The sequence below is a fragment of the Rhinoderma darwinii genome, chromosome 2 (assembly GCF_050947455.1).
Source record: "Rhinoderma darwinii isolate aRhiDar2 chromosome 2, aRhiDar2.hap1, whole genome shotgun sequence".
In the NCBI taxonomy this organism is placed as follows: Eukaryota; Metazoa; Chordata; class Amphibia; order Anura; family Rhinodermatidae; genus Rhinoderma; species Rhinoderma darwinii.
The window spans coordinates 276273616-276286368 of record NC_134688.1 but is presented as its reverse complement, the minus strand read 5'-3'; the positions used below and the strand labels follow the sequence as shown (position 1 = coordinate 276286368).

At 39.4% G+C, this 12753-nt stretch overlaps 1 protein-coding gene across 1 annotated transcript in view; it reads left to right on the top strand.

Annotated features, from left to right (window-relative positions):
* The window catches only part of LOC142741151 (angiopoietin-2-like), an 80948-nt gene extending 68267 nt beyond the window's left edge, over positions 1-12681 (top strand). Inside the window, exons 7-9 of the mRNA XM_075850538.1 lie at positions 3526-3692; positions 8043-8173; positions 11290-12681. Coding sequence (XP_075706653.1) covers positions 3526-3692; positions 8043-8173; positions 11290-11450 — 459 coding nt within the window. The 3' untranslated portion in view covers positions 11451-12681. The remainder of the gene's footprint in view (positions 1-3525; positions 3693-8042; positions 8174-11289) is intronic.
* The last annotated feature ends 72 nt before the right edge of the window (positions 12682-12753 follow it).

Genomic DNA, 12753 nt, shown 5'->3' with positions numbered 1-12753 from the left:
ATCGACACAAACTGAAAAGTTGTCTTGGGGACCCTGATCTAACTAACTACTATCAGGCAGCTCAGATAGCTCAGTCAGCTCTTTATCATTCTGTGAATGAGCTCCCTCTCTGGATTTTGCTAGGATACCAGCTGATTCTTCTGGATGGACTCCTGTGGTTCTTTTCTACCCAGCACTCCTTTATCAACCATATTTTAGTTTACTCTCTAAAGGTCTGGGATTTAATTAAATATTCTGCTAGGTTACTTTGGCCATTTCTTCCTTTGGTTCCATTTTGTAGCAATATGCCCCCCCCCATGCCTCCATTCCCCACACATGTTCCGAGTTTGGTCTGCAGCAGGTCTTAGAAAAGTGTTTTACTTCTTATCTATTTCAGGTGTAAAGCCATTCCTCACCTGGCAGGAAAAGTTTTCCCTGCCTGTTGGAGAATTGTTCCAGTATCTGCAGATCAAACACTGTCAGGATTTAAAACCAGATATTCCTGTGTCCTTGTCAGTGGCTTTTCTCATTGAGACATCTCAAATCCTTGACTTGTGAGTTTTTTTCCCACTATGACCTCCTATATAAGCCTGGACCTTGCACTTCCTCCTTGCCAGACTATTAACCCCTTCCCACCCAATCACGTAGGTGTACGTGATAAGGGTTAAGGGTAAGTATGGAGCGAGCTAACGGACTGAGCTCGCTCTATACACAGCGGGTGATGGCTGTTACACGCAGCCGACACCTCACTGCAACGGGCGGAATTAAAGTTCACTTTGATTTCGCCCGTTTAACACCTTAAATGACACGGTCAATCGCGACCGCGGCATTTAAAGTGTTAGAATCAGAGGGCGCCCCCTCAAACACGCCATAGCGCCCCCGTGGCGCGATCGGCCGGTAAAGACGGTTGCTATGGTCTGACATCTTTGTACTCCTTTGAAGCTCTGCCTCCGGCAGTATTGCAGTGTATATTGCAAGCGATCCAACAATCGCTGCATCAAGTCTCCTAGGGGGACTAATAAAAAAAGTAAATAACAGTTAAATAAAGTTTTTTGTTATGTTCCAAAAAAAATAATGTATTAAAAGTTAAAATAAAAAACCTTTTCCCATTTTTTTCCCTAAATCAATGTTAAAAAAAATAAAAGTTAACATAACTGGTATCACCGCGTCAGTAAAAGTCCAAACTATCACAATATAGCGTTGTTTAACCCGCTCAGTGAATGCCGTAAAAAAAAATAATATATATATATATATATATATATATATATATATATATATATATATATATATAACAAGCAAATTGCTGGTAATTGGTCACCTTAGCACTCCAAAAAAATGAAATAAAAATTGATCAAAAAGTATCAGTGAATACTACAGCTCGCCCCACAAAATGTAAGCCCTCACATCGCTAAATTGATGGAAAAATGAAAAAGTTATGGCTCTCAGAACATGGCAACACAAAAGATATTTTTAATTTAGCAAATAGTTTTATTTTCTTAAAAGTGGTAAAACATAAAACAAAACATATAAATGTGGTATCGCCGTAATCATATCAACCTGTAGAATAAGGTGAATATGTCGTTTTTACCACTTGATGGATGCCGTGAAAACAAAACCCCTCAAAATGTGGCGTAATCACTGTTTTTTCCCATTTCACCCCACAAATAATTTTTTTACAGCTTCCCAGTACATTATGCTGTAGAATAAATGGTGCCATGAAAAACTACAACTAGAATAGTATGGCTATATAGACGGAAACATAAAAACATTATGGCTTTTGGAAGGTGGGGAGGAAAAAACAAAAGTGAAAATCCGAAAAATGGCTGAGGAGGGAAGGGGTTAAGCTACCTGCCAGTCCAGTTAGTCCAGTTATTTGCTGCTTCTTTACCAACTGTTGCTGCTTATCTGTGTACTAAACTTAGACTGTTTCCTGACCACGTCTCTTCCTCACACTAAACCTGTCGCAGCTTATCTGTGTAATGAACTTGGATTGTTTCCTGATCACATATTTGCCTCACACTACAACCTGTTTCTGCTTATTTGTCTACTAAACTTGGACTGTTAGTTGACTACTCTGGCTATTAGAGCTCTCTACTGATAGTTTCAGCCACTAGACTCTGAAACTGCTGCAGACCTTGGCAAATACTTTCTTTCCTCTCTACAGGCCATAACATAATTGAAAATCCTTAAAGGTCTCACCTCAATGTGAAAATCCCCAAAATCTCCAGTCATACCCATACCTTAATCTCTTTTGTCTTCCTTGCTGCGACTTTTCCAAACTAAAAAGGCATTTATTTTAGTACATGGTAAACAAAATTCTTACCACTATATATAGAATAAAATGGATACATTTAAGAAAATATAGTTGCCTTGGGCCGATTATGTAAATAATTACCCCTTAGCTCACCGCCTCTTCCTCCCCATACTTAATGAGATGTGGCCTGTTTGCCCTGTGGGCTTTCTTGTCACTGGACTCCTAGCTTCCCCATTCCTCCTGTCGTCCCTCCTCTCCAGCTTTAATCTTCAACACTTCTTTTGCCCCTCCTATTGAGATTACTATTATCGCATCTTTATTCTTTGGTGCACCATGAACATTTCCTGTGAGCTTTCTATTTCTGTTTCCACCTTATCACCCCTTCATTAGCCTTTTATTCTTATTACTGTTGTCTCCTATTTCGGTGATTCCTCTTTAAACGCATTTTTTTGCTCATTGTATGATCTCATCTAAATGTTTTTTTTTATTAAGCTCTTGTGCATCATACCTTGCTTATTTGATCTGTTGTCACTCTTTAAAGAGGCTCTGTCACCAGATTATAAGTGCCCTATCTCCTACATAATCTGATTGGCGCTGTAATGTAGCTGTAATTTGAAAAACGATAATTTTTTAGCAAGTTATGAGCTAGTTTAGATTTATGCTAATGAGTTTCTCAATGGACAACTGGTCGTGTTTTTACTTTTTACCAACTGGGCGTTGTACAGAGGAGTGTATGAGACTGACCAATCAGTGACTAATCAGTGTCCTACACTTCTCATTGTTCCAGCCCAGCATGATGCACAGCACAGTGTGATTGTGCAGTGAAAGAAGTAAACACGCCCAGCTGCTAAAAACAATATACACGCCTAGTTGGAAATAAGAGAAAACACGCCCAGTTGTCCATTAGAAAGGCTGATTTGCATACATATTAAATTGCTCATAACAAAAAAAAACTTTACTGTTCTCTGCATTGCAGCGCCGATCACATGCAATAGGAGATAGGGATTTGATAATCTGGTGACAGAGCCTCTTTAAGCCTATTTCTTCTTACTTGTGAATACATTTGACATACTTGTTTTCTAAAGTACTCTTTAAAAATTGTATAAAAAATAGATAGTGTAAAAAAAAATTTTGATAAAAAAAACTGTCTGCTAAATGTAGAATGGCCTATGTTTCTAGCACTAGTCTAAAACTAGTCATATAAAATCTAAAGTGTAACGTTTTATTTTAATTGCAGATGTAAAAAATGTGAAAACCTTATCTTAGAAAAAACATGAAATAATCTCTTACAGGGCTTTGGTTCACTCACGGGAGAATTCTGGTTGGGCAATGAATTTGTTCACCAATTAACAACTCAAAATTCATACACCCTGAGGATCCAGCTACAGGACTGGGATGGGAATGAAGCTTACTCCCTGTATGACGTCTTCTCTTTGGGTAGTGAGGAAGATAATTACAGGTGAGAATTAAAATTGATATCATTACTGGTAATGGGACTATCTAATATGAAGACTTAGCGGCTGCTAATTATTGATAATAGGAGTTGGTTTGCACTAAGCACCACCCATATATGCAGCGGAGGCACCACAGAACCCAGCAGTTTTGGTACTACATGGGAACTGCCACTTGTGTTGAGTAGTGCCAACCAATATTCTCTTTAATAAACATTAATGGCTGCTAAGCATTCTTTATAAGAACTTATGCTACAATGAACATTTGCCTGTGGACAGTTTTACAGTTATGTACAGTTAGATATAAAAATTAAACTTTTTGTAAATGCAATGCATTCTAATTCTGAGTTCTAGCATGAGCTGTTCTGTTGGTTACTATTGGAAACATTCAAAAAGCTTGTTGTAAGACACATCTCTGACCGTTTACCTGAGCTCCTGTAAACTAGTGGGACACTTAGTTTTTATACATAAGATTACTGTACAGTGTCTGTTGTAAAGATAACATTTCATAAAGCAGATCACCAGTGGATGCACTGTGAAGTCAATGAGCCAGGGAGGAATGCTGGGAGATTTCATCCAAATTGTGAATGTAGCTCTGGGATAAAATGTAGGCTGTATATAGGGATCAGTATTAGATAAGTAATGCATTGTATTGTATGTACGCGGTTACTTATTCTTTTATGTAGATAAAAAGTAAAATAGTGTTCAAAGGTTAACATAGCTTACATATATGATCTCTGATAGGCATAATACACTGTGTAGTGTATTATTGAAGCAATCACGCGATCGCATGTCCAAGTCCCCTAGTGGAAATTAAAAAAAAATTGAAATAAAACGTTCCGAAAAAATACGAAATCAATTTTTTCCCTTACAAAATGCTTTATTACAAAAAAAAAAAAAAATGTACATATAATTGGTTTTGCCACAAATTCTGTACGAAAATTATTTTTTTTTTAAAATCATCCCACCCCCCAAAAAAATCTATAAAAGTTAATCAATAAGTCCTCTGTACCCCAAAATTGTACCAATACAAACTATAGTCAATAGAAAAATAAAAACGTTATGGCTCAAAGTATATGGCGACACAAAACCAAATAGTTTAAGTGGTTATACTGTGGAAAAGTAGTAAAACAAATATATACATTTGGTATCGCCATAAACGTAATGACCTCAGAATAAAGTTAACATGTCTTTAATACCGCATGGTAGACAACGTAAAAACAAAACAAAATAAAAATGACAGAATTGCTGTTTTTTTTATCCTCCCCATAAGAGATTAATAAAAGTCTTTCAATACATTATATTTACTCCAATATGCTGCCATTAAAGACACATCTCATTTGACTACAAACATATGTTATGGCTCTCAGATGAAAAATTAAGAAAAATAAAACGCTCTTCCCAAGCCCCAAAATAGCTCCATCCTTGAGTGGTTAACTGATATAAATTGGAGTTCCAGAGACCTAAGGCTGGATTCACATGAGCGCATTGAAAATATGATTACAGTATAGGACAGTTGTCCTGCAGCGAGGCAGGGACTCCTAGCGTCGTACATAACTATGATGCTAGGAGCCCGGCTCCCTGCACTGTGGTCGGTCCGGGACTTGCGGCCGAAATACGTTCCGTCCATTACGGACGTAATGTGCTCGTGTGAATCCAGCCTTATACTGAGTAGGTTTCCCTATTGATTGCAAAGTAGAGAAGGTTATGTGTAGTCAGGATGCCGGCCTATGTATGTGCTTCTAAACTTTGCAATTCCCACCTGAGCAACCTCCACCAATTAGGTTGTTATAAAACATATGGTCATCAGGTCATGAGCGAGGCATAGGGTCGCTATAGTAGGGCAATCTCCCCGGTCATGTATTACATAGTAATTTATTTGAATGTAGGTCATGTTATACTACATATCTCTGCGGTAATATGTGGCTAGCCGCTACTTCCACCAGCAACATCAGCTGTTCGATGTGGGTTCCAGAATCCAGACCCACGTCGATCTGTTGATCACCTGACAGGTTTCATTTGAAAAGGGGGTTTTCATGTTGAAACCAAACTGATCACCTGATAATAATTTTGTTATGCTAAATTTTCTACAATATTCAGAGCACATGTAAAATAAATGAAATAAATAGGTCTGGCTCATGTGACAAGCTTCCTTTTATCCTTTAATGTTTTCATTTAGCCTTTTTCCCACTTTAGGGCTATTCATACACACATAGCATGGTAGGGCAAACATTACGGGCAGAGTGACGGAAGCCTCCAGACTCACTACGAGACAAACAGGACATGTTTGTGTGTGGATTGGATCTCAGCTTTATTACATTTTTTTGTCGTCTGAAGCAAACAACACTCTAGATAAATAAATTGAAATGTCACGGGTTATTTGGATTGGCACATTTGTACAGGGCATGCTCTGCCTTTGTCTTTTTACAGACAGACTTTACTAAATGCTTTGATGCTGCATCACTGAGGAAGGGAACATGCGATGGCCCTTCAGCCCAAATATTATCATAAAAGGGAGAGAAGAAAATATGTATACACAGCCCACAGAGCACCTCATGCAACGCTTTTTCTGGATCTGAGCAGGATTACAATGTACTATACTCCTAGTCTGCTTGTCCATAAATTACCTGTGGGCTTGTTCACAAGGTTTACGGAGATCCATATACCTTTCTGTATTTTTCTTGTGATGTTTAAAGGGGTTTTACAGCTATAAAAAAAAGAAAGAAACATGGCTGCTTTATTTCACAAACTATGCAAACACCTGTTCATGGGTTGTGTCTATTGCAGCTGAGATCCATTGAAGTGAATGGGTCTGAGCTGCAATACCACACACAACCTGTGGACGAGTGTGGCACTGATTTTAAATGAAAGCAGACATTTTTTGCTAATCTTATTCAACCTGCCTAAGCTTGCTCATGCTGGGAATGATCCTTTTTGAGGTTGCTTTATTTTATTTGAGAAGAAATGTAAATTTAATTTTACAGAAAGTATAAACTAAAAAAACAAAAACAAACATACATTGATATTACACCTAGTCTTAATGCCAAAACCATTAGATGCAAGCACAGTGGTGTAACTACCGCTATAGCAGCCGTAGCGGCTCCTACGGGGCCCGCAGCATGAGGGAGCCCGTGCCACCCACCGGGCCCCCCCCCCCCCATATGGCTGGAGGCTCCACAAGCAGCCGCTATGGCTGCTACAGTGCGACGCTACTGAAGGGGTTGTTCCTACAAAAGACATGCATCCCCTATCCAAAGGACAGGGGATACATGTGTGATCGCTGGGACGCCCAGCGATAAGTAGGACGGGGGACCGAAAGTCCCCCGAAGTTCTCGATGACAAACCTCGGACTTCCGGGGTCTGTCTGCAGCTTCATAGAAATGACTTGCGCACCGGTCGCGCTTGTGCGCAAGCGTGACCAGCGCTCCTTTCATTTTTATTGAACTGCGCAGACGCCGGATGTCCGAGGTTTGTCATGGAGAACTTCGGGGGCCTTTCTCCTTATCGCTGCCAGCGATCACACATGTATCCCCTGTCCTGTGAATAGGGGATGCATGTCTTTTGTAGGACAAACTATAGGCCGTTCTTTTTTTTTTGGGGGGGGGAGGCTATATGGCAATATCTACAGGGGGGTCTGTATGGTGTTATCTACAGGGAGGTCTGTATGGCGTTATCTACAGGGGGGTCTGTATGGCGTTATCTACAGGGGGTCTGTATGGTGTTATCTAGAGGGGGGTCTGTATGGCTTTATCTACAGGGGGTTCTGTATGGTGTTATCTACAGGGGGGTCTGTATGGCGTTATATACAGGGGGGGTCTGTATGGCGCTATATACAGCGGGGTCGGTATGGCGTTATCTACAGGGGGGTCTGTATGGCATTATCTACAGGGGGGGCTGTATAGTGTTATCTACAGGGGGTCTGTATGGCGTTATCTACAGGGGGGGTCTGTATGGCGTTATCTACAGGGGGGCTGTATGGCGTTATCTACAGGGGGGCTGTATGGCGTTATTTACAGGTGGGATTTGGGGCTGTAAGACGTTATCTACAGGGGGGCTGTATGGCGTTATCTACAGGGGGGATTTGGGGCTGAAAGACGTTATCTACAGGGGGACTGTAAGACGTTATCTACAGAGGGCGCTGTATGGCGCTATCTACAGGGGGCTGTGTATGGTGCTATCTATAGGGGGGTGCTGTGTGGTGGAATCTATAGGGAGGCACTATCTACAAGGGGGGGTTGTGTGATACCCAGCGGAGGTGGGACCCCAGTCAAAAGTTTGCTATGGGGCCCAGTCTTTCCTAGTTACGCTCCTGTGCAAGCATGTATATTGACATCTGCAAAATGTTTTTCCTTCTCTAGGCTACACGTAAGAGGATACAGTGGGACTGCAGGACGGACAAGTAGTTTTGCTGCCACAGGGACAGACTTCAGCACCAAAGATATAGATAATGACAGGTGCACCTGCAAATGTGCTCAGTATGCAACAGGAGGTAAGTTTATCTAAAAATCTAATATCACTAACAGACTTTTTGGACCATGTGCAAGTCAGTGCACGGAGGGCATACTGTTAACTTGTACGGAGCTGCATGGCCTCTCTGTGCTGCCGTACGGGCTCTATCGGGTTTCGTACATACTTCGTGGGCTTAATTTATTAAAACTGTCTAACAGTAGAGCTAAATAAAGAACAAAAGGACGGCGCCACCTTGTGTAGATCAGTAGGTCAGGGTGAGGATAAAATGACAAGAGTATGCTCACCGGAATGCGGAGGTTTTAAAGCGTATAATATCCACAGTGCTGCTGCCAGATCCGAGTCGGTGTCCAAGATGGGACCGCTTAGGTAGAGACAAGTGCAGGTACAAAAAGTGGATCTTTAGATGGCGCTGCTGTGTGGTGAGAAGGATAAGGACCGGAGTCTCGAGGTGTTGATAATAGGTTGAATTTATTAAGAATGGCTACGCGTTTCAACGATGAACAATCGTCTTCCTCAGGCCATGCACATATCAGAGAGGACACATCTTAAATAACATGTTGGTACAAATTAACATAATTGAAAACAATTGAAAAAAACCCGCCAAATCTGACGGGGTCAAGGTGCGATCCTGACGTCACTCCCGGTTTTTTTGCTGCTTCACAATGTTCACATTACGGGGCTATAAATACATGATATGTTTTAACATATAAGTTAAATATTTATTCATAAAGTAAAATGCAATTAAAATAGTGATAGAGATGAATGAAGAATGAATAAAAGAAAGCTGAGTTCGAAGTGAACAAAGCCGGGACGCTGTCTCGTTACCTAGGCAACGGAGCGGAGATCATAGCGAAGGAGCGAGTTGGTAGAACTGTGCTCTCCATGGATAAGTTATTGAACCCATTGAAAGCTACTTAAAGGTATGTATAATTTAAATAAAAACAATTTGTGCATGAAAGCCGTATCGAGTATAGGCATTAATGTGTAGCTGTGCTGATAAAACATTAGGTAACTAAATTTTGCATGGTTAGCAACCTGGATCAGTTCTGTTTATAATTAAACCGTGCAGCATATTAAAAATGGAATATAAGTTTTAATTAGAGTATGCATATTTTTTAAAAACAGGAATGTAAATCGGAGTGAGCGAAGCCGGGACGCGGCCTCGTTACCAAGACAACCGGGTGGCGATCGTAGAAAAGAAGCAAATTAGAAGAACTATGCTAGCCGTGGGTCACATATGCTTGAAGGTATGTATAATTTAAAAAATGTACATGAAAGTCATATCGGGCATAGGTATTAATAAATGGCTGCGCTGATAAGACATTAGGTGACTAAATTTGGCGTGGTTAGCAACCTGGATCGGTCATGTTTACAATTAAACCATGTAGCATATTATAAATAGAATGTAGATTTCAATTTTAATTGAAATATGCAGTATATTCTTTAAAAAGGAATATCAATTGGAGTGAACGAAGCCGGGACGCGGCTTTGTTACCAAGGCAACCGGGTAGAGATCGTAGCAAGGAAGGGAATTAGGAGAACTGTACTAGCCGTGGGTAAGATATTAAAACCCTTAGAAGCTGCTTAAGACATGTATAATTTAAACAAAAGAATACATTTGGAAGCCGGCTTGCCTTGGTAACAAAGCCGCGTCCCGGCTTCGTTCACTCCAATTGATATTCCTTTTTAACGAATATACTGCGTATTTCAATTAAAATTGAAATCTACATTCTATTTATAATATGCTACATGGTTTAATTGTAAACATGACCGATCCAGGTTGCTAACCACGCCAAATTTAGTCACCTAATGTCTTATCAGCGCAGCCATTTATTAATACCTATGCCCGATATGACTTTCATGTACATTTTTTAAATTATACATACCTTCAAGCATATGTGACCCACGGCTAGCATAGTTCTTCTAATTTGCTTCTTTTCTACGATCGCCACCCGGTTGTCTTGGTAACGAGGCCGCGTCCCGGCTTCGCTCACTCCGATTTACATTCCTGTTTTTAAAAAATATGCATACTCTAATTAAAACTTATATTCCATTTTTAATATGCTGCACGGTTTAATTATAAACAGAACTGATCCAGGTTGCTAACCATGCAAAATTTAGTTACCTAATGTTTTATCAGCACAGCTACACATTAATGCCTATACTCGATACGGCTTTCATGCACAAATTGTTTTTATTTAAATTATACATACCTTTAAGTAGCTTTCAATGGGTTCAATAACTTATCCATGGAGAGCACAGTTCTACCAACTCGCTCCTTCGCTATGATCTCCGCTCCGTTGCCTAGGTAACGAGACAGCGTCCCGACTTTGTTCACTTCGAACTCAGCTTTCTTTTATTCATTCTTCATTCATCTCTATCACTATTTTAATTGCATTTTACTTTATGAATAAATATTTAACTTATATGTTAAAACATATCATGTATTTATAGCCCCGTAATGTGAACATTGTGAAGCAGCAATAAAACCGGGAGTGACGTCAGGATCGCACCTTGACCCCGTCAGATTTGGCGGGTTTTTTTCAATTGTTTTCAATTATGTTAATTTGTACCAACATGTTATTTAAGATGTGTCCTCTCTGATATGTGCATGGCCTGAGGAAGACGATTGTTCATCGTTGAAACGCGTAGCCATTCTTAATAAATTCAACCTATTATCAACACCTCGAGACTCCGGTCCTTATCCTTCTCACCACACAGCAGCGCCATCTAAAGATCCACTTTTTGTACCTGCACTTGTCTCTAACAGTAGAGCTGGCCTTGTTGCCCGTACCAGCCAATCAGAACTTAGCTTTTGATAAATAGGGGCCCAATGTGCTTAATGCTCTAAAACTGTTCTCCACAAAATAGTTAGAATAGTTTTTATGCATGAAATCCAATAGGACAAACCGCATCAAAATGTCAATATTCACTGTTATTATAGTATAGGATCCAAGAGTTCTATTACGATTCTGGTATTGTAATGTAAGGATCTCTAGCAAATATATCCATTTTGTGTCTATATAAGTTGCTGTACCTTGTGTAATATACAAATTGCAGAAAGTCTGTAGTTAAAAGCTGTAATTAAAATAATGTTTGTGTTACCTCTACTAACAAACATTCACTCGTCCCTAGGTTGGTGGTTCGATGCCTGTGGTCCATCCAACTTAAATGGTATCTATTACAAAAATGGATCTGCTCCACCTAAGTACAATAGTATCAAGTGGCACTATTGGAAGGGACCCAGCCACGGCCTGAAGTTTGTCTCCATGATGATCCGTCCTCTAGACTACTGATCTGGTTGTCACTATGAGCATGGCTTATACCTATATCTTTCCATTGGAAATGAACCTAAAATAGTCTGTAGCAGTAATGGTCAAGTATTGAGACTGACCAGCGTCTCTATCATTAGTGAGCAATTTACAAGAGTATAAGATGGAAAAGTTGGACCTACATATGGAAAAGACTGATCTACACATTTTGTATCTATGATGTGATAGGAAAAGTTGCTTCTTATTATGATGGCTACTGCTTATGGAGTACAGTACAAAACTAGCTTTAGTATTACATGATTAATTTTCATGAGAGGGGTTTGAAATACAAATGATACTTCAGGGATATATGCCACTGCCAGTTCACAACAGGGCCCATTATGTCAATACATGTAGTCCAAATATATCATTCGGCATCTCTTTGATAAACCAATCCACCAACGTGTCTTGCATCTGGAGTTCCAAATCATGTCAGACATGCAGACGCTCATATATGATATTTGAAACCACTTTATAAAATGTTTTATATTTGTAAACTTCCTAGCAACCAACATGAGCAAATGTTCAGTGGATGAATCTGACTGTGCTCCTCACAGATCTGGAGTGGTCTTTCAGGGAAACCAAGATCCTGAAAGGTGGTTATATCACATAAAATCACGTACTTGTCTTTCTCAATCTGCTCATAATAATGCTTCTTTGAGTGTGTTGAAATGTGGTGCTCCAGACAATGTCATGACCCTAGGGTCTGCATGAAATGGAATTTTCTCCCACTCCTGCTCTTTACTCTGGAAAATAATTATTTTAGAATCAGAATGCTGACCGTAAAAGAACTCTGTATTCCTATAATAATTTATAAAAGCCAAAATTTTGTGGGTGATAACAGATGCAGATGAATTACCAAGACAGCACAGCAATGTTATGGTCATATTTATCTCATTTTTACCATAGACTGTGTTGGAATCACATTCATGTGAAATGACAACTTCATTTTGTATCAATATGTATATTCAATGGAAATATAAAATTGCATGGAACTTACTAGAAGAACCACCTTTTAACTAGAATTTTAACTAAAATGTTAAAATGTACCTGCCATTTCAGGCCTGACTGAAACAGGTATTGTAACATCACAGCAGAAGCCAATTTTGTGAACTAATGCATAAAATAATGCCATCAAATGTTGAGATATTTATGCATTTGGAGGTTTGTTTGATATCTGCACCTACAAACTTTTTCTTACAATTTCTTAAGTGCTCAGAACATTTTCTTTGTCTTTGTCTCAATTTTTATTTTATTGTATATTATATTTTTTGTTGTATTATTTTTG